This window comes from Formica exsecta, unplaced genomic scaffold, assembly GCF_003651465.1.
Source record: "Formica exsecta isolate Colony F162 unplaced genomic scaffold, ASM365146v1 scaffold893, whole genome shotgun sequence".
Classification (NCBI taxonomy): domain Eukaryota; kingdom Metazoa; phylum Arthropoda; class Insecta; order Hymenoptera; family Formicidae; genus Formica; species Formica exsecta.
In genome coordinates this window covers 20558-46651 of record NW_021853662.1, presented here as the reverse complement: position 1 = coordinate 46651, position 26094 = coordinate 20558, and the positions used below count along the sequence as shown (strand labels likewise).

At 34.1% G+C, this 26094-nt stretch overlaps 5 protein-coding genes and 1 long non-coding RNA gene across 13 annotated transcripts; 4 read left to right on the top strand and 2 right to left on the bottom strand.

Moving 5' to 3' along the window:
• Nucleotides 1-19: 19 nt before the first annotated feature.
• On the bottom strand, nt 20-4503 carry LOC115244947 (uncharacterized protein C2orf42 homolog). Of its 4 annotated transcripts, none has more exons than XM_029822972.1 (7): nt 3987-4503; nt 3234-3616; nt 2798-3118; nt 2389-2608; nt 2107-2312; nt 1061-1973; nt 20-894 (listed from the first exon to the last, which is right to left on the bottom strand). In XM_029822972.1, the coding sequence occupies exons 1-7, from the start codon at nt 4009-4011 to the stop codon at nt 725-727; spliced, it is 2238 nt and encodes a 745-aa protein (XP_029678832.1). In that variant the 5' UTR covers nt 4012-4503; the 3' UTR covers nt 20-724. The 4 variants fall into 4 exon arrangements, with proteins under 4 accessions (XP_029678832.1, XP_029678834.1, XP_029678836.1 ...); XM_029822974.1 differs by having other exon boundaries at nt 3234-3613; XM_029822976.1 differs by having other exon boundaries at nt 4262-4502.
• Nucleotides 4504-4731: 228 nt separating this feature from the next.
• Nucleotides 4732-6130, top strand: LOC115244953 (60S ribosomal protein L19). Its single transcript, XM_029822983.1, has 4 exons — nt 4732-4827; nt 5187-5293; nt 5456-5619; nt 5752-6130. The coding sequence occupies exons 1-4, from the start codon at nt 4823-4825 to the stop codon at nt 6088-6090; spliced, it is 615 nt and encodes a 204-aa protein (XP_029678843.1). The 5' UTR covers nt 4732-4822; the 3' UTR covers nt 6091-6130.
• A 370-nt stretch (nt 6131-6500) lies between these two features.
• On the top strand, nt 6501-9385 carry LOC115244949 (translation initiation factor eIF-2B subunit delta). 2 transcript variants are annotated; one of them, XM_029822978.1, is made up of 6 exons: nt 6501-6724; nt 6794-7576; nt 7767-7894; nt 8040-8217; nt 8484-8664; nt 8925-9385. In XM_029822978.1, the coding sequence occupies exons 1-6, from the start codon at nt 6629-6631 to the stop codon at nt 9134-9136; spliced, it is 1578 nt and encodes a 525-aa protein (XP_029678838.1). In that variant the 5' UTR covers nt 6501-6628; the 3' UTR covers nt 9137-9385. The 2 variants fall into 2 exon arrangements, with proteins under 2 accessions (XP_029678838.1, XP_029678837.1); XM_029822977.1 differs by having other exon boundaries at nt 6501-7576.
• Nucleotides 9386-9672: 287 nt separating this feature from the next.
• Nucleotides 9673-14654, top strand: LOC115244950 (transcription termination factor 5, mitochondrial). Of its 4 annotated transcripts, XR_003885461.1 has the most exons (8): nt 9867-10052; nt 10462-10595; nt 10672-10996; nt 11231-11652; nt 11753-11962; nt 12036-12410; nt 13150-13196; nt 14517-14654. XR_003885461.1 is itself a non-coding variant. In XM_029822979.1 (7 exons), the coding sequence occupies exons 1-6, from the start codon at nt 9867-9869 to the stop codon at nt 12403-12405; spliced, it is 1647 nt and encodes a 548-aa protein (XP_029678839.1). In that variant the 5' UTR covers nt 9673-9866; the 3' UTR covers nt 12406-12410; nt 12700-13177. The 4 variants fall into 4 exon arrangements, 3 of the variants coding, with proteins under 3 accessions (XP_029678839.1, XP_029678841.1, XP_029678840.1); XM_029822979.1 differs by lacking the exon at nt 14517-14654 and having other exon boundaries at nt 9673-10052; nt 12700-13177; XM_029822981.1 differs by lacking the exon at nt 13150-13196 and having other exon boundaries at nt 14517-14653.
• LOC115244951 (retinal homeobox protein Rx-B-like) lies at nt 12704-17951 on the bottom strand. Its single transcript, XM_029822982.1, has 5 exons — nt 17253-17951; nt 15377-16824; nt 15087-15165; nt 14535-14758; nt 12704-14326 (listed from the first exon to the last, which is right to left on the bottom strand). Exons 2-5 carry the CDS (start codon nt 15792-15794, stop codon nt 13698-13700), a joined length of 1350 nt encoding a protein of 449 aa, XP_029678842.1. The 5' UTR covers nt 15795-16824; nt 17253-17951; the 3' UTR covers nt 12704-13697.
• Nucleotides 17952-18355: 404 nt separating this feature from the next.
• LOC115244955 lies at nt 18356-22252 on the top strand. The gene is made up of 2 exons (XR_003885463.1): nt 18356-18421; nt 18652-22252. It is a non-coding gene; the product is annotated as an uncharacterized LOC115244955 (long non-coding RNA).
• Nucleotides 22253-26094: the final 3842 nt, after the last annotated feature.

The window sequence follows — 26094 nt, the reverse complement described above, 5'->3', positions numbered from 1 at the left end:
ATTTAAAATATATATATAATTTATAAAGTATATATGTATATATATATTTACAAAATATACTATATATCACAATATATCTTTCAAACGTTAAATGACGCAATTATTGTTAATATTAACATTTTATGATAGTAATATTTGCGCGCAATATTTCTCTCATTAAAATAAATTAAAAATATAATATAAACATCTGTAAAATCTATATAGTAAGTAGTTGATAGAGGATAACTGACATTGGCAATTATGTATCACTATATACACATGTATACAAGTAATACAATAACAAAAAAAAAGATCGCAAATTTTCAGTAATCTTAAAACAAAATTGATGTTTTGCAAATCAAGCTATATATTACTTTTATAACTGCAATAATTACATCAGTCTTTGAATTAGTGATTTAAAATGATATTAGTTAATGTTTGCATTATAAAGAGATATTATGCTTATCGTCTGTTTAATTATTGAGTATATAGTTCAATTAATTTACTTATTGCTTAAAAATAACTTAATCTCAATATAATTTAATTTATTTAAATTCTAACATTGGGTTTACAACTCTCAATAGATAGATAGTCATTCTATTAATCATTCTAAAATTAAATGTTGCACATTTTATATTTGTATCTCTCTCGTAATTTCTTAATAATATATTCACAGATATTCTTTAAATATTTATGATAAAAAAGTGAAAATTTGTTAAAAATTGATATTTCAAAAGTAAAAGCTTTAATAATTTTTAGAAAGAGCAATTTTCCTCCATTTATGACTAGTTTCATTTTTTACATGACCAAATTCAAACCTTATTCTAAGCTCACCTATTTTTGAAATTGGCAAGATATCCGGTATCCATTCTATCAAAAATGGTGTAGGTTCGACTTGATTTGGAGAAGTATTTCCTAAAACAGAAAACAAAATATGTGTATGAAGCATATTATAAATAAAAATATTCCATCAATATCGCTTTCTCTATTAACAATATATTCTCTATAACAAATTATTTTTAATAAATTTTGACAAATTAGATTCCTTATGATCAATCTTTTTCTTACATATCAAACTCACCCACTTTCAAATATGTTTTCAACTCTAACGGCTTAATTAACGCGTTATTATTCGTCTTTTTGTAACGATCTATTTCTGTTTCCTCTCGTTTATATAATTCGTATGTTCCGTCCGCGTTTTGCACAAAACTTCTCGTAATCTCCAGAGGTATGTACGGTGTCTCGAAAATACTTTTTACATGCAAGATATTCGTGATCTGCCATGTGTATTTGGTAAATGTTCCTAATGGTACCCCGTCTTTTCTAACAAAAGCCGTCGTCGAATTCGGCAAACGTTTCTTCTTGCCACCGCAGGATATTCGTTCGCGTAAACAATCAAAGAATATCTGTGGCACATGAAACACCAGAGGATCAGGTTTGCCATCAAATTGGAAATGCATCGTCTGATTTATTCGCTCGGTTATAGATGCAAGCCACTTAATAAACGGCAAACTGGTGTTGACCTCATCTAAATCGTCGCAAGTGTTTTGATATTTTTTGGCAATTTGCGATTTTGTTTTCGTCTTTCTCGACTCGATCGAATTCAAATTCAAGCTACTGCTGTTCGCAGGTTTCTCATCCCTCTTTCGTTTAGTCGAAATTGCCGGTGGCGTCGCGTTACTCTCAGAATTCGCTATACTTCTATTATCGTAATGCACTACTGCATTTCTGTCAATTATCTTAACACCACTGTTACTTAAAACAGCATTATTATCGACGAGTTTTGTATTATTCACATCGAGAACTGTGGTATTTGCATCAAGAACCTTCAAAGTACTTGTGTCCAATATTTTTATGTTATTATCATTTAATATGTACTGACTATTAAGTACATTGAATTTTGTATCAATTGTTCCTTGATCATCCAATATTTTTATAGTATTTCCTCCTCCCAGTTGAACAGCATTTTGGTCAATTACTTCTAAATTATGAACCTGTATAATAATATACAAAATCTGATTATTCTTAATAGCTTGTTGTGTGTGAAATATAATTATTTTCAAATATATTATTATTATAAAGATACACACATATTATCTTAATGTAAATAAATATTTTATGACTTACTTGTGATATTATATTGTTATCATCCAATAAACTGCGATCACATTCTACTTCTATATTTTCAACAATACTGTGTGGTAAAATTGAAGAATCTAGATTCATAGAGTCTAAATCTAATCTGTTTCCATCTAAGTTTTGTACAGTTAAAGTATCATCGCGAAAAATTAATAGGTGTGTATCAGTTTCATCTGTGGTTAAGCTATCGAGATCTAAAATTTTATATTAATCATTGTTAAAAACAGATACATAAAATAGATTTTTAAATGTATATGCATATGATCTTACCAATTCCAACAATCTTATCTTCTTCTTCAGTTTGTGGTACAATTGCCAAAGATTTATCTATACTCAATTGCGTTTGATCTAGATTTATGTAATAACTAAATTCTTCAGATAACTTTGGATCACTAGCGAAAGCACAAATACATGCATAAAAATGCACGCATCGTTTTGGTTGTGACAACAGTGTGCCATCTATTTTCTCTCCTCCTGTCTTTATCGTACCCTATAAACAGATTAATTATAATTAATCAGCAAATTATATTTTCAAACTAAAAATATAATTTGTATTAAAAAAAAGAGAAAAAGAAAGCTCAAATAATTAATTAAAAAAATAAATCTTATCAAATATTTATTATCTCTCAACAATATTTTACTCAGAAAATTATATTACTATCTCTATTATATTACATACCTTAAATGTAGTACAACTGCAGAAGTAACGATGCTCAATTCTATCCTTTAATTTACTAACAAAAAAAGAAAAATGAAGATAACCTAGCGGATGCTTCGGGGAAGCTTTACATTTCACTGCCATTATATTCTTTGAGACTCTTTGTACTAAAGGACCAGAAGTTTCCGTGGCTAATAACCATATCTCTTGCTTTGTTTCATTATTTACATTCAATGATGACAGAATAGAATTTTTTAAAGTTAATGGCTGTGCTTCTGCATAGCATTTCAATGCAGCTTGAATGTGTTGACATGTGGACACAGTATCTGAATAATCTTTTTCCTAAAAAAAAATATATATATATATATATATATATTAAATAAAAATATAATATTTAAATAATATAATCACTAAAAAATATATCTTTTATACAAGCTTTATAATATAAGACACTTACATGACATTTGAGTACACTAGTGTCGAAACTCCTCTCGCAACTGTCCACAAAACATAGTGCAGTGGTTTGTGAAATGAGTGTCGTAATATCATTGGTATTTATCAAAGGTAACTGTACAAAACCCCGGTAATCAGGCCCTTTGTCTCTGATTCGTACAGAAAACACCTGCACTGATGAGCCTGTGATTAGTTTGCATGCTTCTGTGGATAATTTCCGCTTTTCACCAGGTTCTTTGAACACAGCATCACAGTATTTGTTCTTACAGCAGAGGCCACGTGAACCATTATAAATGCCACATTTTGGACACTTTCGGACTCCACGAAGCGTAGCTTTTCCCAGATCTGACAAGAGTTTTCTCAAGCGCTCCTCATTGGACATAGCTGCTAGAAATTACAGTAAAATGTATCATGAAGATCAGGCAGAATCATCAGATCAAGTTAACTATTTGTGAGATAGGTAGAGTCTATACATATTTAAGGTTCTTTTTTAAATTAGTTATTTAAGAATGTATTTTTTTTCATATTTTGTGTCCGTGTTAGTAAAAGAGAGAAAGCTAACTGAGTTGATATATCAAATAAAAAATAAATATACATATAAGAAAATTGTAGCTGCTTGATAAATTTGAAAAAAAGATAATAATTTCTACTTCTTATTATCTTATATTTAAAAATTTTAGTTTGCAGATTTAAAAATGACATTGTGTCTTGATAAGATAAGATGTAAAGAAGATAGGAGAAAAAATTGGAAAATTACCTGTCAGAGTAAGCGCTATTATCATTTCTCTAACCAATAAAACAAGATGTGCAACGCAATATGCTGTAATGCAAGAACAATTGGAAAAAGATCTTTCAAAGTATTCATTGCATCAAATTGCATAATAAAAACAACAAAATGATGAACTGTCGCTCGTCATTAAAAGAGCTCCGAAAAACTATTATACTTTGCCCGATTTAATTCCATTATCGCGAAACGCATTAAACGAAGCACATCTTGTCGTAAAAGCAAACGAATATCACTAACGATATTACCTCCCGATATCGCAGAAGCAATATAAGTATTCGTTATTGTAAGAGAGTCTCTTTTATGTTCAGATTATTTTGAAATATTAATTCGTCCCAAATAGTAAATAAATAAAGCCCATCGTGAATTATTCAGAGCAGAGGGCGTAAATCTCACTACAATTCCATTGGTATAAATAATATAGAGGGTTGATTATGATCGACCAGCACATATTATCATTTTGCATAGAGAGAGAAGAGTCTCAAATAAATTTCATATAAAAATTTGCTGATATAATTCAAGAACACTTTTCTATTTATAAAAACTTTTTTGCATTTTTCATATATTTAAATATGTGAACAAATAAAAACAAAGATAGGAATTTTCAATTTTCACATTTTTATTCTATAAAAAGTACTATGGATTACTAATAATTCCCCATCCATAACATCCAATCCCATCATTGGATAAACAACGCTTTGACGTCTGCGATATCGGCCTAACCTTCCCCTTCTCCTTCAATCAAGAAGGAAGAGTAACATCGGCCATCTTGAGTTTCTTTTTCAGAGAAGAGCTCGTAGGAATACAATATGAGGTTTGTGCATCGCAATAAACTAAATATGCTATTTCGAAAAGAATTGCAGATAAATGAATTTAGATTCGTCGCAAAAGTTGCATTAAAATTTGACTATTTATACGAATGCGATTTTGCGATGAAAATTTACGAATATTTTCGTCATGTGGTCCATACTGCTTGCTATCTATCGAGCACATGGGTTTATCGTTGACAAAAAATATAGATCTTTCTATATATTGTTACATCGACAACGATTTCTTTAGAAATACTTTATAAATATAATTCTTTATAAAATTTTACGGACGTGTAGTTTCGAGTGCAAATATGAAAGTGATAACTAATTTTGTATTGATATAACCGCACTTCTTTCTTTACAGTTCTCTGAAGCTGCAGAAGAGGCTAGCAGCCTCTGTTATGCGATGTGGCAAGAAGAAAGTCTGGTTGGATCCTAATGAAATCAATGAAATTGCAAATACAAATTCTCGTAAGTTTTGTTTTTACTTATAATTTCTGCTGTTGCTTTTATTTATATAGATAACAATTTATGTGACAATTAAATGTGCTCGCAAGAGAATTGTTCATTGTCACGTTATTATTTTTTTTATTTATATGTCAATAGATTTTCAATTTATTATATTTCTTTCAGGACAAAACATTAGAAAACTAATCAAAGATGGTCTTATTATCAAGAAGCCTGTGGCTGTACACTCGAGAGCTCGTGTTCGTAAGAATACTGAGGCCAGACGCAAAGGTCGTCATTGTGGATTCGGTAAAAGGAAGGGTACTGCAAACGCACGTACACCTCAAAAAGTATGTATATTTTAACAGTTACAATCTCCTCGTTCTTTATCTTTTAAATTATTCGGTTAATAATTTATCTAATCATTTGTAAACGATTAATAAAATCCAAAGTCTATACAATTATTTATATGCATTATACAGGATCTTTGGATTCAAAGGATGCGAGTTCTTCGTCGTCTCTTAAAGAAATATCGCGAGACAAAGAAGATTGACAGACACTTGTACCATTCGTTGTACATGAAAGCCAAGGGTAATGTGTTTAAAAACAAGCGAGTGTTGATGGAGTTTATTCATAAGAAGAAGGCAGAGAAGGCTCGCGCTGAGATGTTGTCCGATCAGGCCGAGGCCCGACGCACGAAAGTCAGGGAAGCACGCAAACGTCGTGCGGAGCGCATTGCCTCGAAAAAGCAAGAACTTCTACAATCGTATCAACGCGAGGATGATGCAGCGGCGGCGGCTGCAGCTGCGCAAAAGAAGTAATTTGCGTGAAAATAATATCTTAAAATTATATAAATAAAGTGAAAAAAAAAAAGAGTATGTTATTCCTTTTTTAAAACACATGGTCTTTTTTCCTTTTAATCTCCAATATATAATAATGATGTATTATTATATAATAATCGTATTATAAATATTCTAAATCTTATAACTATTTTTTTAAATTGAAGATCAGAGAATGTATATGGAATGAGTTATATGTATATAACCGTGTTCCAAAATTTTGCCAGAGTACTGGAAATCTATAATATATGTTACGTGAACTATACATTTCCAGTTCTAGCAGTGAATTTCGGAACACTGCCTATGTATAATATACGTGTGTATATCTATATACACGTAATTTCTATCGTGTTACTCCCCACTCCTTGTCAAATGACCGACTTTAGTTTGTTCAATCCGAAAGGATGGCGCTGAAGCTAACCCTCATTTTCCTTAAAAAAAAAAAAAAAAACAGTTCATGCACGCTGGTTTTTAACGATGAATAGATGAACGAGTTTCTCCACGAATACCAGATGGAAAAATGAATTTTCCGCAAAAGACGAGAGAGGAGATCAAAGCGGAGCGCGAAGCAAAGAAAGCTGCCAAGGCCGCTGCTAAAACGGCGAAAGGGAAAAATGTAAGCAAAGTAGCAGGAGCAAACAATGTCAAGAATGTATCTCCAGTAACTAATTGCAAAATTCCGCAGAAGAATGTAGAAAGAGACGAAGTAGCGAAACAAAACGATAACAAAATAGTAGAAACAGATGTTAAAAATAAACCTATTGCAGCTAATTGTGACAGCTCAGAAAAAAGTACAAAAACAGCAGCGACGATTGTAAGAGATTTGCAATCTACGAGAGAAGTATCTAAGGAAAACACAATTCAGTCTTCAAATATTGTTACGCAAGACTGCGCGTCTGAGGACAAAAGCAAAGAAAGTATCGGAGGGAAAAGCAAGGCCGAATTACGGGCGGAACGAAGAGCCAAGCAGGAAGCGCAGAGAGCTGCAAAACAGCAACAATTATTAGCAAAGGATAACAGTAAAACTAAAGAACCTATTAAACCATGCATAGAGACTAAATCCGAGTGTGCAGTAAAGAAAGAAGTTACAAAGAATGCAGTAAAGGAGGACCCGCACCAACTTAGTTTATTTAAACATTTGTATCATGAAAGAGAGGTCTCGCGGATTGACGTAGCTCCTGTCAACTCGAATATACATCCGGCAATAGTTAGACTAGGTGTTCAATATGCAAATAAAGTTATCGTCGGTAGTAACGCGAGATGTGTCGCGCTTCTGGCTGCTATCAAACAAATGGTCCAGGACTTCGAGAAGCCGGCGCAGGCCGACTTCATCCGCGGCCTCGAGACGAGTTTGCAACAATCTCTAGCATATTTACATCATTGTAGACCGTTTGCCGTCTCGCAACACAATGCCATGCGTCATCTTAAATGGCAAATGGCACGATTCTCATCATTGTCTGATGAAAAAGTAAATGATTTTGTATTAGCTTTTTGTGTTCCTTTTATTTAATATAATTTTAATTATATAAACATTATGATCCTTTTATTTTCTTTCCAAATGCTCTTGATTGTTCATTTAAATATGTACTTATATTCCTTTTATTTGAGTTTCTTATATATAACATTTTGTTTATCACTTAATGTTTAATTTCTTCCAGGCAAAAAATACATTACAGGCTATAATAGATGCCTATATTTCGGAGCAAATTGAACTGGCTGACCAGGCAATATCTATAACGATACGAGAGAAAATCTCAAACGGAAATGTTATTTTAACATACGGCTAGTAAGTGTTCAGATTATCAAAGTATATAATTTAGAAGTGAAAACATTGTGTGCAAAATATATATACATTGATTTATGTTTCTTATATCTGAAGATTTCTGTTATTGCTTATTTAAATGCTATAATCATCTGTGATATAATTTCAGTTCATCCTTGATCTACAAAATATTAGTAGAAGCATATGATGCTGGTAAACAGTTTCGGGTGATTGTGGTTGATGGTAGGCCATGGTTAGAAGGAAAGGAACAGCTAAGGCGTTTAGCGAGACATGGAATTGAGTGCTCATATATATTGATCAATGCTCTCAGCTTTATTATGCCAGAAGTATATAAATAGCATGCACAGTTAACTGAAATATTTATTACTAAATCTTAAATTTATTTATTTATTATTTTTCTTTTTTTGAGTACTTATTACATATTACAAAGCTATACAAATCTCATATATTATATATTCATATATATAAATAAAAGTAAGCAACCTCTATTTTTTTTAAAACAGATTTGAGACAACTTAAAATCAAATTCTTTAAATATTTATATGGCTTTTGTTTTTGTTTCGCTAAAACAGTTTATTATTTCATTGTCTAGGTTAGTAAAGTCTTTCTTGGTGCCCATGCGATATTAGCCAACGGAGCGGTAATGTCGAGAGCAGGAACTGCGCAAGTCGCTCTGATAGCAAAGGCCTTTAATGTACCTGTTTTAGTGGCTTGCGAGACGCATAAATCAAGTGAACGAGTGCAAACCGATTCTATTGTTTATAATGAATTAGGTAAGCAACAAAGAATCTGTTACTGCAACTATATTCCCAAATATGTATACTTATTTCATATATCGCGAATTTTGTATTATAATTATTAATATTATATACTATATAAATTTTTACTATAATATTAAGTTTTACTTTAACATATTTGATAATACATTGTTTGTCAAAAATAATATATTAATTATCTTTAATTTGTTTCCAACTTTTTCATTAACAATGCATCTTGGATTGCTTATTCATATTCAATGTTTTCTTCTTTTTAGGTAACGCGGACGAGCTCGTGAACCATCAATCGAACGACGAAACGAAAAAGTCTTTACTTTCGAATTGGCGAACGAAGAAGTCGTTAAATCTCTTAAACATTACGTATGACGTGACACCGGCCGATCTTGTGACGGCGGTTGTCACGGAATTGGCAATTTTGCCATGCACTAGTGTCCCTGTGATTTTACGAATTAAACCTTCCGAGATTTAAATACATACGTTCCCGCTAAAAAAATAAATTTTAATGATTTTTGCATAACATCTGAAAAAATATAGCTATTGGAATTGCTTGAAAGTACAACATATGCGAGATTGACGTATTTAATGTAATAAAATAATTGCTCGATAATAGTAAAATATAAGACAGATTAATATTGATTAATATATGCATTACTACATATTGCATTGTGCATACAGTTTTTATGTGTATTTATGAATAAACTTTTTAAATTGAACTGTGCAATGCGAAGAGAGATATAGCGAATTTTTGGTCAGGGAAATCTTGCCGATATTTAGTAGGTTTTCTAACTATAATTATAGAGCATTTTATATATCTAACAATATATTGCAACTCGCTATTTAATACAAAAAAGATGCAATGCTATTAATATTAATTGTAAAAAAAATAAAATATGTTTTTATATGTTTGGAGAGGAGATTCAGAAATTCAACTTTGATGTAATTTTTTTATTCAATATCACATTGATATATGTTTTTGTACCGAGGCGACGTTAACGGCTCCGGACTAAATTAAGGTTAGGTTAAGTTAAGGTTTTGTAAAGTCAAACGTAATCAAACAAATATTTTGTAGTTTTGTGTTACGATACCGCTAATAAATAAAATAAAAATTGGTGCTATTCGGGGACAATTGTTACGAATTATAGAAAACTGATTAAATTAAAATTGCAAGAATATATCGCATATCAATAGATTGTACAACAATGAGGTTCGGTAACAAGGGCACATCCACTTCGATGGCATATTTTTTGAAAAAAAAAGAGTTTCAAAAGATTCTCATAACGAATCTAGGCTTAAATTCCGCCGATGTCGAAGAGTTTTTTGATACGAACAAAAATATCCTTAATATTCCCCGCCATCGATTAATAAACAATTGCTTGATGTGCCAGGTATGTACAAGTATAATTTATAAATTTTGATATACGTAATTTAATGTAACTTCTCTTTTCTCAAGTAGCATCAATATCGATTATAATAATTAATTTTACTTTCTTTTCTTTACTTATGATATAGTTAATAGAATTCAGAAAACAAACAAAATTATGAGTGGTTAATTGTTAGAACAAACGAATTAACTGATTATAATTGAATCTGTCGTTCTAAAAAAGACATTCAATATTTTTTTATTTTTCACAAAACAAGAAATATGAAGAACACACATCTATGTGAAGAGAAAAAACAATGTCAAAAATTTTCTTTTGCAATTTTTATAATAAAACTTTGTCTACAATAGGAATGATGCAATTTCTTCATTTTTCAATTAAACAAAATATAATAATTCATTTATTCTCATTTTAGAAATACAATGTCAATGCAAGTCCTCTGCTAAACTTTCGATTCTGTCTGATATTGAACAGTCACAAACTAGAACATAGAATCAATATAATGAAAGACATAGGAGTGCCAGATTTGAACTTGTCTTCAGTGAGCAGGTAAGTTTACAATCAGTTACAGATTGATCATATTCTGCTAAGTGCGTGAATATTTCAATAATTTTTGAAATTCCAGAATGGTCCATCTTTTTCGCAAACATGTATCTACATTCAAAGAGAAGACCAATATTCCAATTGAACAAAACATTGCCAAGAATATATTTGACAGACTCGGTCGTGAAGTTCCAAGCGATATTTCCCAAATGGAATCATTAAGCAACAAATTGACAATCCATCAATACTACAAGGAATGTCTCTTGCATTGCAAAACTCGAGTATTCAATCTACCATATTTAGATGACAAGATATTGTTGCACGAGTACATGAAATTTAAGAGCATAAGCATGGTTGCAGAAACATTAAAAGTACTTAGAATTAATCTCGATTACAATGAGGAACTGGTGAGTGTACTCTTAATATTCAAATAAATTTTATTTTTCATAAAGAAATTTTGCAGATTAAATTGAAATAATTGATAACAAGTACAAATTTTTACTTCAATTTTTTTTCAAATCATTCGATTAAATTTAATTTCTGAATCCTCAAGTTTTTATTAAATTTCTAAATTTTTGCAGTTTACCGATCTTATAACATTTTTTTACTAGAATCTTTATTTTTTTTGTTTTTATGCACAGATAAAAATGAATCCTTTCGTCATCACCGCTTCTGCCGACAACATCAAGTCACTGTTAGATGGTTTTACAGATATTTGTGGAATACCAATCATAATGCTTTTAAGGGAACATCCCCACATACTTTTTCAAGATGCTGATAATATTAAGCGATTACTGATGTCATTTAAACGATATGAAATATCAGATGAGTATGTAAAGAAATACATGAGGATTCTCGAAATGGGTAACGACACCTTTCTTGAGCGAATGGAGATGATAAAACGACATCCGGATCTGCATGTGTGGTGCAAACATCCTCGAATCCTACGAATTATCGTCCACAAAGATATGGCGAAAAATCGTGTAGATTATCTTCGCACCATAAATCGCTCGAAATGGGTTCGTCCTCAAACGGTCCTGTCTAAACCGGCCGACATGGAAAAGTAAGAGTTTGCAGTTTATAAATATAGCTGAAATATTAATAAAATCCATTGTTTTATATATTGTTATATATATATTTTATTTTGTTTAATTTTATTCTAGATATTTAGATAATGCCACGGTTCTGTCCAGAAAAGGTCTGAGACATGTATTTATGCAAGAACTGGGAGTGGATAAAAACGATCTATTGGCGAGACATCCGCATTGGAAAACGGTCGGATTTGCCGATATCGAGCAAATGTTTAAATATCTGAAGAAGCATTTTACGATAAATGAGATATGCCAGAATATACACATTGTACTTTATAGACGGTAATAACTGTATTTCTATTTAATTGCTTGGAAAATTACAATAAAAAACTAACTGGTGATTTGTTATTTTCAGCTCCAAGGTGGAAAAGGTACTGGCCGATTTGAAACGGCGTTATTCTCAGAGTACAGAGTTCTCATTTACGAATGGCCAGTACCTTGCATTATGCCTGTATATGCTGGAAAAGGATACTCATTTCACAGGCGACGGCATCTGGAACAATGGACACAATGCAAAGGGACAATATTTGCTTCCTTTAAAAAAGAGAAATGTTACAGAAGGCACTGACAATGATACTGTACGAAATATCAATGACTATTTGAATAATGAAGATAGCCGTAATATAAATGATGATTTTAATACCAAAGACAGCAATGATATGGATGATGATAATGATTTTGATGATGAAGACGAGACATCTACGACGAAACGGCAACATACATGATATATGTAAATATTTTGTATAGAATACATACTTTACAGAAAATGATTTCATAGATATAGTAAGATTGCATTGATTTATAATTTGGATCCAATGTGTAAAAATACAGCAGTGCACTTCAAACAAAGTAAATGAAATGCTATGAAATGATGAATCGGTATGAAGAATATTTATGCATAGATTTCATTGCTTATTGTTATTACAAATTTTTGATGTGAAAATTGAATATTATGGATCGATATAAGGTATAAGGTTATTTCGATTTTGTCATTCCATTATAAATTCTTTTTCACACAGATTATTTCAATTTTATCACTCTTGATTTATTACAAATCAGTTTTACATAGAAATTGAGTATTGCAAGATACAAAGCGATATTATTTCGATTAAGGTCCACTCTTTTTCTAATACAAAGGCACTGCATAAGGCATTGATTATTTAAGGTACAGAAAATATCGCGTGTTGAATTAATATTACAAATCTAATAGTACATTTTGTGATGTCTGTACTTTCTTTCATTAGCCGACGAGATTCAGAAAAATCACTTTTCTGAAATTATACTTTTTCTTACTTTTATCGACGGTCGAGAGAAACTGATAGAATATGAATAGAATATTGATTATCGTCGCGAGGTGTCGCTCGAAGGCGCTTTTCTCTCTTAGTTATTTTTTCTTATTCTGTTTCCTATATGTAAATAATCACCACGCGTTCGGATCCTATTTTATATATTTACGTTTTGATTTTCAGATAGTTTTCCGCGAATTGAGATGAGAAATTAGTAGAGCAACGAAAAGGTATAACTTTTTATAAGTCTCTCCTTCTTCTTTAAATAAGATACTTTACACATATTCTAGGATATATTTTATATTCTTTCTCTTTATACGTAATATGATGTGTACGATCGACTACTTTCGCATAAAGCGACACAATGACGCAATTTCTCGCGATCACTCACAAGCAAAACAAGTACAAACATGTCGGGCGTGTTTTAACGCGAGCTCGATCCTGGATTACATTACTCGTAATATACATCCATCGAAATACTGCGTGCACATCGACTTAGAATCTCCAATGGACGCTTTTCATACAAATATTTCTTTTCAGCGCTTCGCGCGTAACGATCTTTTATATTCCATATCCCGAAGTGAACGAAAGAGTTTGTCTACGATTTAGATCAAGTCGAGATGCGCGAGTAACCATGTCCAGGATCTAATACTCTCCGCGCTCGTTGCGAAACACAGAGTATAGATCGCGAAAACCGTCTAGAAGAGATCTAGAACGGAGGAGGCCGCGAGTCAGTTCAGAAAAGGAGGTAACTGCACATAATTCTGCTGACTACCGGGCTCGCTCTTGACCATCACCTGGCCGTCCTTCATGGCCTGGCGGGTCTGCGGCGAATGCATGCCATAGTCCTGCTTCTGATCAGGTTGCGGCGGTTGCTGCTGCTGGCCGTAATCGGCCGCCGTCTGCTCGTGCGCATATTTATCCGCGAGGCAGCCGCCGTGCTCGTCCTCGGACATGGAACTTCCCAGATGAGTGGGCGGCGAGTGCGCCGCCGTCACCATGGTCTGATAATCGGCACGGGTGAGGGCACCGCCGGGGGGCGGCGGCGGGCTGTTGCCGCCACCGGGGTTCATGTAGTCCTGGTGGACGCGCATGGTGTTGCCGGCGGCGGCCGGCGTGGAGAACAATGAGGCGTCGTGCTGCGTCGGCAGCATGCTCGTGTACGACGAGTACGAAACGTTGCCATTGTTACCGAAGGCCGCTGCCGCTGCCGCAGTCGAATACGAATTGGACGGGCTGAGTAAATTCAGATGAGGCCCTAAATCATACGCCGGCGAGTAGGCCCACGCGTCCGGCGGTGCCGTCGCCGTCGTCGGCGACGCGAACGGATTCAGGGTGTTGTTAAGCGACGTAAAGGAGCCTGGGAATAACGAAAAGGAATTACATTAAAAGAATTTTCAAATATAGTCATCAGGCTACAAATTCTTTTTTTCATCTTCTTTTCTATTATTTTTTCTGTCTTGTTTTTTTTTCTCTTTAGAAGAAAATTATGCCAAAAAGATATGAAAATAAAGATTTTGACGCATGTATTAACAAGATCAATTTTACAGGTGCAGATATAATTTTACCTGATAATCCGGGACTGGCGGAACCCGCGGCCATGTAACCGGCAGTCTTGCGTGGTGGTTCCTTCTTCCGCCACTTTGCACGACGATTCTGGAACCACACCTGAACGCGGGTTTCGGAAAGCGCGAGCTTCAACGCGAGTTCATCGCGAGCGAAGACGTCTGGATAAGGAGCCCGCTCGAACGCTCTTTCGAGCTCCTCAAGTTGATAAGCCGTGAAAGTTGTTCTAAAATGAAGAAGTCGAGGATAAGTTGTACAAATTCTATATATTTAGAGATTTACAAATTAAATAAGTTGAAGAAAGAGAGTGAAAGAGGGAAATCTCAGCTTACATCTATGTAAATTAGAGAAAAAAAGAGAGAGATTTCAGCTTACATCTGTTTTCAACACAAATTTAAATATGTATTAATATTAATATATAAAAGGATGGAGAGAGATATACGAAAAAAAATTAGATATTTATAAATACATAATATAGATGTATATTTTTTAAAAGAAGGACATTTATATAGATATAAAATTAATAATTAGTCGCACATGTCGTATATAGATACCTCGTCTTTTTTTTCTTGATATTATTGTTGTCAGTCTTCTTTTTCGAATCCTTTTTGGCTGGCTGCGCTTCACTGCTAACTGTAATATTAATATTTGTTTGTCAGTCGTAAAATTGCGAAGTTTACAGGTGTAAACTTACCTAAAATAATATCGGTTACAATAATTTTCCAAAATTCCTATAGATTGAAATAGCATATTGGAAAGAAGATTGGAGAGAGCGTGTTTCAAAAGAGATAAATACCTACGTAAAAAAAATTTTAGAAGTTTTAGTAAAAGATTCGAAAGTTACCTGGCGCGAGCGCATTGATCGGATCATCCGGCTTCCTCTTGAGCGCATTTCCAAGTTGTAGACCTTGTTGTAGGCTCGTCGAGGTTGGTGTGACGCTGGTAGACGTTGAAGTGGTGACGTCCTGCGTCTGCGGCGGTAAAGGCGCGTACATGCTGGACAACTCGAGCTCCTTAAGCTCCTTCTGCTGCTGCTGCAGATGATGCTGATGCTGCGACGCGGCCTGATGATGCGGTGATGGGCTGTTTGACGAATCCAGCTTGTGAAGCTGACCGCCGCCGGTCGGCAACAGGTCGCCGCTTCCGTGATGGCCGCTGCCATGCAGACTCAGCATCACCTGGATGCTATGAGCTCCAGAGGTTCCGCCGCGCGCTCCAAATTCCGAGAAGATCGGATCGTCCCAAGAGGGAGCACCGTCCATCTTGAAAAATCTCTTGACTTTTTACAGAAAGGTTTTGAAAAATCTCGCAATAATTTATGCGCTTCGTCAAAATATGAAATTCACTTCTCTCTCTTTTGCATCTCCTCTCTCTTTCTCTCTCTTTATTTGTTTAAAGACAGAAAACTGGGAAAGTTTACGAAATGAATTTGATAGTACTGAATTACTTATTGTTTTTTTTTTATCGTACTACAATTTTCATTTTCATTTGCACTTCTATTTTACTGACTCTTATCTCTATTTTAGAAATCTTGATTTATAATCACCGAATTTGTATGTGTCTTGATTTCTAATTTTCGGATTTTAATCGATTAAATGCGGCGAATATCACAAACCACTTGATATATCTTCCGTAAAGCATCTTCCGGGTTTCCTCCATCAATTTACGTTCTCGGGGATGTCCATAGATTCGATTAAATTAAAATCCGAGAACAGAGGTTGGATGAGAGATCGGTTCACACCTCGGTATTGATCGCGCCCATCATCGCGAAGATCTTTCGAGATTTCTTCCCACTTCCTGCCGATGGAAGAAAAAAAGGAGGAAGCAATGTTGCAGCCGATTGCTCGTAATGGAGCGCGCGCACGCGGCAATTGCGATCAATTGTTGCCCGGGTTATGATTAATTTTGATTAGTTTTAAGCGGCGTTAACTCGGTGCGACGCGCCGGCCGATTATTATACGAGGCGGAAGACCTTGGAAGACTGGATGAACTGAACCGACGACGTTGTGTCTTCCCCGATACGAGAGAACGTTCGTCCTCTCTTCTCTCTGTCTCGGGACACTCTCGCCACTACTCTCCGTCCTGAGTCTCTGGCTAATCAGTCGCCACTCACACAGGCTTATATTTTCCGAGGCACGCCGGCCCAGGTCGCCCCCACACCCGGGGCCCGGCCAATCCTGCTTCGTGCGGGCGCGATGATGCTGTCCCTCGCGGTCCACCGCCATCGTTTCCTCAGCCCCCCTCTGCCACCGCGGGCCCCCGCGAACGCAATCGCCCCCTCTTCCTGTCGACCTGCGCGCAAAAAAAAAAAAACGGTTTATCCGCACGACGCCGGTGCGGACGGGGGTGGATGATACGGGGTGCGAACGCGAGGGTTAACGTCAAGCTCGTGGGAATAGAATGAGAGAAGTCTTTCTCTCGTGGGAATCGGCGGGTTTGTTTTCTACTTTCGCGAGATGGAGACTTGGAATGAATTAAGGAATGAAAAAGAAATATAAAATGTCAGATTATGAAATATATTTTAAAGAATTACGAGAGAAACACAGGGATTTCTAGAGCAAATTTCCGGCAAATTTATTAGAAATGAAAGAAATTACAAAAGACTAAGAATTACGTTAATACACCTTGTCATAATTATATTTCTTTAATTTGCAGAATTTAAAACAAACCACATGATTATCGATGATGATTATCTCGCAGCATTATACTTGTTCTCTTACCTTCGACTCATTGTGAATCTTTTTGCGTTTACGCTCCTGTTGCTTATGCCATTTTCCTAAGTGTTCAGATATAACAGTGACGCGAACAATATGTAAATCTGCCATCGTTTTGCAGTTTCTGGCGAGATTTTCTTCGATATGAACTATTATTGAAATGAGAAAAACATCCCAGACATACGTTTGACTGATTACACGTTTTATTAAATCAATTCGCGGCTCCTTCGCCTTCATCTTTGCCTCTCTTCTTCACTTCTTTAATTTATATTTTCAACGAATCAAAAGTTTTATACAATGCGTTTGCACAACAGTCTCTTCTCTCTAACAGACGATCCAATGAAGAAAAGAAAATCGATGCGACGCGCGATATCGTCGCGAACGAGAGATATACCGCACGTTAACACTGCACCGATCGATCGATATGCAACGAACTAGATCGTCGAGATACACCTTCGAAGAAGAGATCCATGTCTGTTGGCCGACAGTTGGCGTGGCACTGAGCCAAAGTACTCTTAAGCGCAAGCTCAATGAAATCAGCAATCGCCAGGAATTGCCTCGAATTGGCCCAATCAAACAACCCCCCCGTTCCCCGTGCGTATACGCGCGTATATTAACCACTAATTTTCGTCGTTGGGGTAATTAACGCGCGTCTCTATGCGCGCCGATTTCGTCGCGCTTTCCGCGCTGACTCTCTCCGACCTGATCATCCGCCGCTCTCGATCGACCTTAATCATCTCTTCAGCATCACCTTGCCCTTGTCTCATTATTTTCTTATACGTTCGTACAAATTATCAATTTCGGAAGTATAAGTTCTAATTTTTCAGGCTTTATCTGCATGTTTTATCATTATTATCTTAACAATTATTATATATCTTGATTAAGGGTCTATTTTATTTATAATATCCATTTCGATCTCAACGAAGAATATTTGTTCATCGACCGTTTTTATCATTAAGGGACTCAACAGGGGGAACGACTATTATGGAGAATATGATAATTAATATAGGACTCTTTTGGGGTAAAGGTGCGATAATGCGGGTGACTGCGTCATCATGTATCCATTATTCCATCATTTTAACACGGTAAACGCAACAGTCGTTTATCATCCGATCTAAAACACCTGTATGTCTAATCGCTCTTCTCCTTTCACGAGATTGGCATGAAGATAATAGGTATAAAGAAAATTGAAAATTTATATATTTGAACATTTATTTGAAACACACAAGAATTTAAATTATTTATTAAAATAATAATTTTAAGAAAATTATCAAAGAAATTCATATTTGGAATAATATTTAGTCATTTCAAATATATACTCTCTGTGTGCCCACTTCTGTATAGAAATTGTAAAAGTATTTAAGCTTATATCTTTACATCAGTTTTAAATTACTTCTTATTTTAGATCGTACTTTTCGGCTTTCGAGATCAATTGGATCTCAGACGCAATGTAATGAGTGAGGTGTCTCATGATGGTGAAACCCCTGCGGCGATTTAATTTCCAATTTCGCGGCGGCGAGACTGTATCTCATGCGGGCCCGGGAGTTATCCTGGGACATGTCGAGGTATCTCTGCGCGTCGAGGAGTCATCGGGCCCTAGGAGGTCGATCTGACACGGCGGCGGCGACGGCCGCAAGAGAACGAGGAGAAGTCGGTAACTTAACTGGCCTAAATGGGTTTAACTCGATGTGATTTTGCTGGCGAACCACTAAATTGAACGAATACGAACTAAACTGAACTCAACTAAGCTAATCATATCACATTACTAGCGTTATTAGCCGAGCGACGATATAAGTGAAGGTCCGGTGAGCGCCGGGCTGCAGTGTAACGCAGCCTCCTGCACTGACCCTCCGCATCCGCGACTTTCTCTCGCATCCGTGCGTCCTCCATCTTGTTATCTCGCGAGGTAAACATGACCTACAATAAGACGTACGTTCGCCGTCATCACCGTCGTGCCGTTAACGGATTAGGTGTTCGAGCTTCGAAGCAGCTCGGAGGAGAGATCGAAGAAGAGTCGCAGAACGGAAGTGATTTCTCTCTCGCGGTCGCGATTATCCGCCATCGTGTTTCCGCGTTTCTCGCGTCGCGCCACGACGCACCGGAAGTGAACGCGATGAGCACCAACAGTGCGTCGAATTTAAAGAGCGAGCGATGGATCACACGTCATTTTATTCGAGCGAAATATCATAATTTGCGAGTGGCAGATGCTTGTATAAAAACGTGTAAACAAAATTTAAAAATAGAGAATGTTTTAGATCATTTCTTTAAATATGTTTTAAATCTTGATTTGTTTTTTTTTTTGTCGGAACTACGTGCGATATTTTAGATCTAGTGCGATATTTTAGATCTAGCGCGATATAAGATCACGACTCGCTTGCGTTTTTTGACTTTCGCGTATCTTTCTTGCAAAAATTAATTATCTTTCTAAAAGGACAGGCAGTGTACATTTTTGGCGTTTAACATTCTCATTTGTGTTATACGACGATTATGTTTTATTATTAAATTTTTAACGAACAAATGGACGCAACGCGTGAAAGAGACATGAAATGCGTAAGGAAGTAGACGCCGATTGTTCCCCACTCCATCTGCGACGTGGTTGGACGATGTCTAAAGGGAGATGAGAGAAGAAAATGAACGCGATACGTTGTCGCCCCTCTATTTTACACAGGGCGGGCTCGGTCTCTTCAACTCCACCTCTTCACTTCCGTTGCTCTTTCGAACTCGAGAGATATACATATAAATTATTTGGGAGTTCATTTTTCAGCTACGTTTTATGTACTGTATAAATGCGTTTTTTCTTTATTAAGTGAGTACGTATATTATCAAATGTTCGCGAAGATGAAAATTAAGAAAAGACAATTCAATAGAGAAAAGGACAAATGTCTAATATATATATAAAATTTTATTTCGTGTTTACAACATTTTACATCTACTGTATACAAGTTTGCATATAAATCTTCTTATCGTATACATAGATCATTCGCAGGATACTCGAAAAATCTATAATACATATATTTTCAATCATTTTTATAAGAATTATAATAATTGAAAAGCATTTATTAAAGTTTGACATACAAAGTAGATTGATTGTAAAAATTTCTTGTTGAACGAATGGTTTGATATTTTACGCGATCGTAATTAAAAATAAAAGTTTATAATCTTAATAAATGTTTGAAAAATCTTACAATTGTAATAAAATATCGTGTTCGGTCGATTACTGTATATCAAACGCAGAATTCTTCTGAACTACATAAGATTTCGCAGATTATACAAAGACTGCAAGCAATATAATTTTTGCCGCGAGAGGAAACTTCGACAGAAATATGAGACAGAAAGGAAGACGCGAATGTGCGACCTTTCAACTTTTGAACGTCGGTCGTCTTTTTTATTGGTTAGCATATCATTTGTATTTTTTTCTTGTTTTTTTACGTCGTAGGTATGTCGAGCGTTTAACGATGAACGCGCTATGTTGCCCGCAGCGCCGGGACCCGCCAATTGAGCCTGTTAACGCTCAATTGGTCTAAATTGCTTCAATTGGATGTAATTGCGCGAAGGCGACGGGGAACCTCCGCTCTACGTTTCTCTCTCTCTTTCTTTTTTTATATACCGCGAATATCATCGACAAAATGTTATGTTCTCAGGCTCTTCCTGCCAACAACAGAGATCGTATTTTTAACCATCTCGACCGGTCTAGCAAAGTGGATTTTTGCTTATTGTCTATCAAACTCGTTGTCAAACTTGTATAGATAAAGCAGAAAAAGAGAAAGAGAAAACGTCTTTATTGAATGAAAGCTTAGCACATTTTTACTAATAATGTGATTGCTAAATAAATAACGCAATTTTTGCAAACTTATTTTACACATGTCAAAGTTACAGTTTATTAATATAATTATTCTATTAATTTTGAGCATATTTGATTATAATCGGTAATTATCGTTTTCCCTCTGCGCGTATTGCAATATTATTACAAGTTCCCAATCGTTATAAGAGTTTATTATTTTACTCTTAATAAATATTTTTAAATTATTTTATTATTTCAAGTTTTTCTTATTATACAATTTTATAAGTTCTCTTTCTATTTTATTTTTTTCCTTCTCTCTTTCTCTCTCTCTCTATTATTATTATAAGTTACGATTACAAAAATTTATTTATTAGATTTGAAAATAATCAAAGTGGTTATTACATATAAGACACAATATATCAGGAATTGCATATGTTCTGTTTATGTGTTCTGATATATATATTTGTAGCTGTATTTTTCAAATATTGTACATAATGAAACATAAGAATTTAAATTCATTCATGGGTATCCGGAGAAAGAGAGTAAAATCTCTCTATACATGTATATGTGTTTGGCACGCGACCCAGCATGTGAATCTTGTCTTTGTATCATTCCAGACTTCTGAATACGGGTGAGATATAGGTATATCTTCGATATCCTTATCATATCCATTACATTAAATGTAATGGTCGATTTCTTCTACCACCGTTAAAGATTTGATTACACTTTTATAATTAAGAAACATTGATGGTTTAATAAGTATGATAATAGTTGATGTGTAAACATAAGATAGAAATATTTAATTTATAATAATATTAAATAATTTATTGTTAGAGAAAGAAAGAGAGTACATAATAAAATAATAAAAAAATCAATTTTAGAAAACTTTAATATAAAAGTATCGAATTTTTCGATTCTTTTCCAAGAATAAAGGTTGTTTCGAATTGACGCATATGTATATTTCCCGGAATTATATCTAATAATATCTAAGTGCATATCACGCGGTTCCAAGCTCGGATATCGCCCTTCGAAGTGAGAGAAAATGCGATGCTTTAAACGATGACGTCGCATCCTGATTAACTGTCGGCGAATACATTCGCTCGTATCCGTCGTATTTCTATCCTCGTTGGTTTCTGGGTACCAAGTGTTGCTCGTAATATAATATCTTCATCACATTTATTTAACTATAATCGTGCGATTTTAATATCGCGAAAGACACAGCAAACACAAGAAAAAAGGCATTTACATTAAAGCATTTACACTAAAATTATTAAAATTGTATCTCTATATATATGTGTGTTAATAAATAAACTTTCCTCCCTTCGTGTAAAGTGATGTAACGAGACGAGAGATTCCACGGCTATCGATAATTCTCTCGATAAAGAGAGAATTAGGCTGGCTGCGGGTCGCGTGTCGAGAAGAGTCATCTCTCAGCCAGCATAAATGGATTTTAGAAGCATATGGTTTCGCCATACGGGATCCTGGAGGACTCGCGAGAGTAATTTACCGACGAAATATTTTCATCGACGTGTGGGTGCTACCTTTTCAAAATGTACGACCGTAACAATCTCAAATACTCCCACCGAAATAAATTACTCTCTCGTTCCCGAGAAAAAAAAAAAGAATAATAAACGTTTATGCGCGCGTTGAAAAGTATAAAGAAAAGATTCATTGTGTGTGTGTGCAGTATTTCTATGCAACTCGTCCAATCTAAAAGACATAAATTATGTAAGATGTAATATTTTGTTTAACATACTAATAGACATTTTGCAATGCTAATACATTTATTTAAAAAAATATATAATAAATTATAAATAAGATTAAAATAAATAATAAGAAGGGCAAAATATAAATGCATTCTTTTCTTCTCTTTCGAGCAGTTCTATATAAAGTCTATATACTAAAAAGTACGAAAAAATTCTTTATAATAGGAACTCTAAAAAATTCCGGAACGAAAGCGCGATTGAATCGAAATTTGTCGATTAGGGTAAGTTGGATGTCAATTCACAGGTAGAGATTAGAAGTGACCGTCGCAGGACCTGCATATGGGCGCATTTTCCGCGTTTCGTGAATACAGAAGCAATCACAGATCCTTAGATATGTATTAACTGCTCCCACCCGCAGTCACGTTTTATATATTGTATTACGCAGGCGATCTTGTATATGCGGGACGATGGCGCGCGTTTTTGCCCCCGACGATACGTCATGAGAAAACGATTCGTCGTGGAATCGCGTTCTCACGAATCATGTGGGTCCACAAGTTGACCGATCAATTGATCACGGGATATAAAATCTTTCAAACCTCTATTAGACGGCTATTAAATTACAAATCAGTTGTGTCTAGTATAAATTTTTGCGATTTGATTGCAAATATATGATACAAGAGAATATATAATTATCCTTTTGTCTTTTATATTAAAATATGAAACTGAACTAAATAGTTACTTTAAAAACGGATAACTTTTTCTCTTATAAAATTCTATAAAGAATTTCGCGAATATGACAAATATATTATATTTCTTGATATCTTTAATATATATGTGATTTATATCTATATAACTTTTATTATGGAAAAAAGTATCAAATATTAAAATATATATCTTGATAAATTCTCTTTTCTGTAATTATAAAATAATGCATAAAATATTTTGGTATTTAATTGTAAATGTATGTTTTATCATTGCATATTTATATTGTTATAATAGAGATATAAGTTTAAATTACAAAAGATTCGTTCTCTTTATCGACCGATTTCAGTTTGAATACTGAAAGCGGCAAATGGTGACATCTACCGACGACTTTGACAATACATCTTCGATGAAGATTGCATCTTCGAGTCAGCTAATTGCTCAAGGCGGGCTGGATAAAAGTGTTAATATTAAAAAAAAAAAATCTTTTATGTGACTGCGCGTTTTTAAAACATATTTATTACAATCATTAACATGATTAATTTTTTTTTTTTTTTGTTTTTTGCCTCTAAACTATATTTCTCTTATATCATTATTCTAACGATATAAACTTAAAAACTCAACAATATCGCAAAAAAATATTTTAAATATCAATATGAATATTCAACATGTGATTAGATGGAAAAGAATTATAGAATATCTATTACTATTAATATCTACTTATCTCTATATGCTTATTTTTTTCTTCTTACGTAGTATTTTTTATTATAAAATCTATTTTTGTATTGAACACACAAATTATGCTTTATCGTTATCATTATTATTAATCGCGTGCATAGTTACATTTGAAACTCTATCAAACGGATAAATATACTACGATTTAAAGTAATGTACAGGCAGGAGATAAAATCGTGACATTGAATATTGCTCGATATTGTTAGACATCCAGACGAGACGAATGTCTCTCAAAATATCGCATAGAGAGACGTCGGGAAATGTCGTCGTTCGCGAGGTCAGTCCACCGGGCTTCCCGTGTTGGAATTAGCCGAAGCGAGGGAAATAAGATAAGGCTAGCGAGTTGAACATAACGTAACAGAAGCAATACGCACTGCACACGCGGATTGGCATGTATAAGTCGATGCAATAATCTCAGCTGACTAGACTTCTACGAATAAAATCAACATATTGGATATATTTTCACGGAATCTACGCGATTTTTTAAATACGATAAAATTATAGACAAAAAATATTTCAATTTTTATATTTATTGCAGAAAAAGATACTTTTCTAAATGTAAAAAGATATTAATACTTTTATCATTTTTTATAAAAATATTATTTAAACAATTAATATTTTATTAATATAACATATCTACATGAATATACTAACGTAGCATAGTTTCTTTTTGGTGTGCAAATAATTTAAAAAGATTGTAAACTTTAATATATTAATAAATTTGACAATTTTATTAATATCTTATAATATATTATTTGTATTTAGTGATAAAATTTTATTTTATTTTCAATTATTAAATCGTGGCTATGTATATTGTTCATGTCTTGCGCGGAAGTTATTTTCTGTTCTTTTTAAAACCACTTGAAAAGTAGCAGAAGTCGAAAGTCTGCCTGACAACAGTCCTCGAGCTCGAAAATAGATCAGTTTCGTAGCTTTCCGGGGATTCACGGCGTTGAAGAGTATTTTGTCATGAAAAGTTAATGCTGGCCAAAAAGTTGCCGGTTAATTAACACTCGCAAATGTTAATACTGACCGGAAGTTGGCTGGACAAATTGACAACATCGTGAATTAAAAAAAAAACTCTTATTTTGAGAGAATCAATGTAATATGATCGTCGTTACCGAATGATATATATTTGTTTGATATATTATCGTGAATAAAGTTGTCAACATCGGAATATCTAGGTTAAAAGTAAACAATTTTTGGGCATCGACTACGTGTAAACAAACTCATTGCTGCTGCAACCAAGAAAAATAAAAAGTAAAAGGAAATATTTCGTACAAATCCTGTGCAATTTCAAATTTTATATACCAAATGCAAAGTCATTCTATTATATATTTTAATTTAATGAAAATAACTAATCTAAATGAAAAAAAGTGAGAAAAAGGAAAATGTGTTTTTAGATATTAAATTTCTTTAGAAAAATAAGTAACTAGACTTGTGATATATTTTTATACTTTGAATATTTTATATAAAATTACTGCCTGATTATTGATTACATACAATTAATCACTGTCTGATCATTTTGATTGAATAATTATTTTCTTTGACTACTGTGTTATTACGTGTATTAATGAAAATAATATGTTCATAGATAAAATAATCATTATTTTATCGTGCATGTTGTTATCTATACACCTTTTAAACATTTAAACGTTAGATAACTCCTCAGATAAATTTTCGTGATAAGAAGAGAGTAAAGGTCTACGTGCGAGATACGAATAATTGTGCAAATTTACTCGAGCGAATTTCAACGATAATATGTACATGGGATTTTCAGAAATTGGACAAGCTATTATATCTAATATAAAATCTTGCGTCAGAGGAAAAATTGTTTTAAGAAATTTATCTTTGCGAGTCCCATATGAATATATCTATATATGCTTGCATGTAACAAGCTTTTTATGGATTGAACCTTTTTACA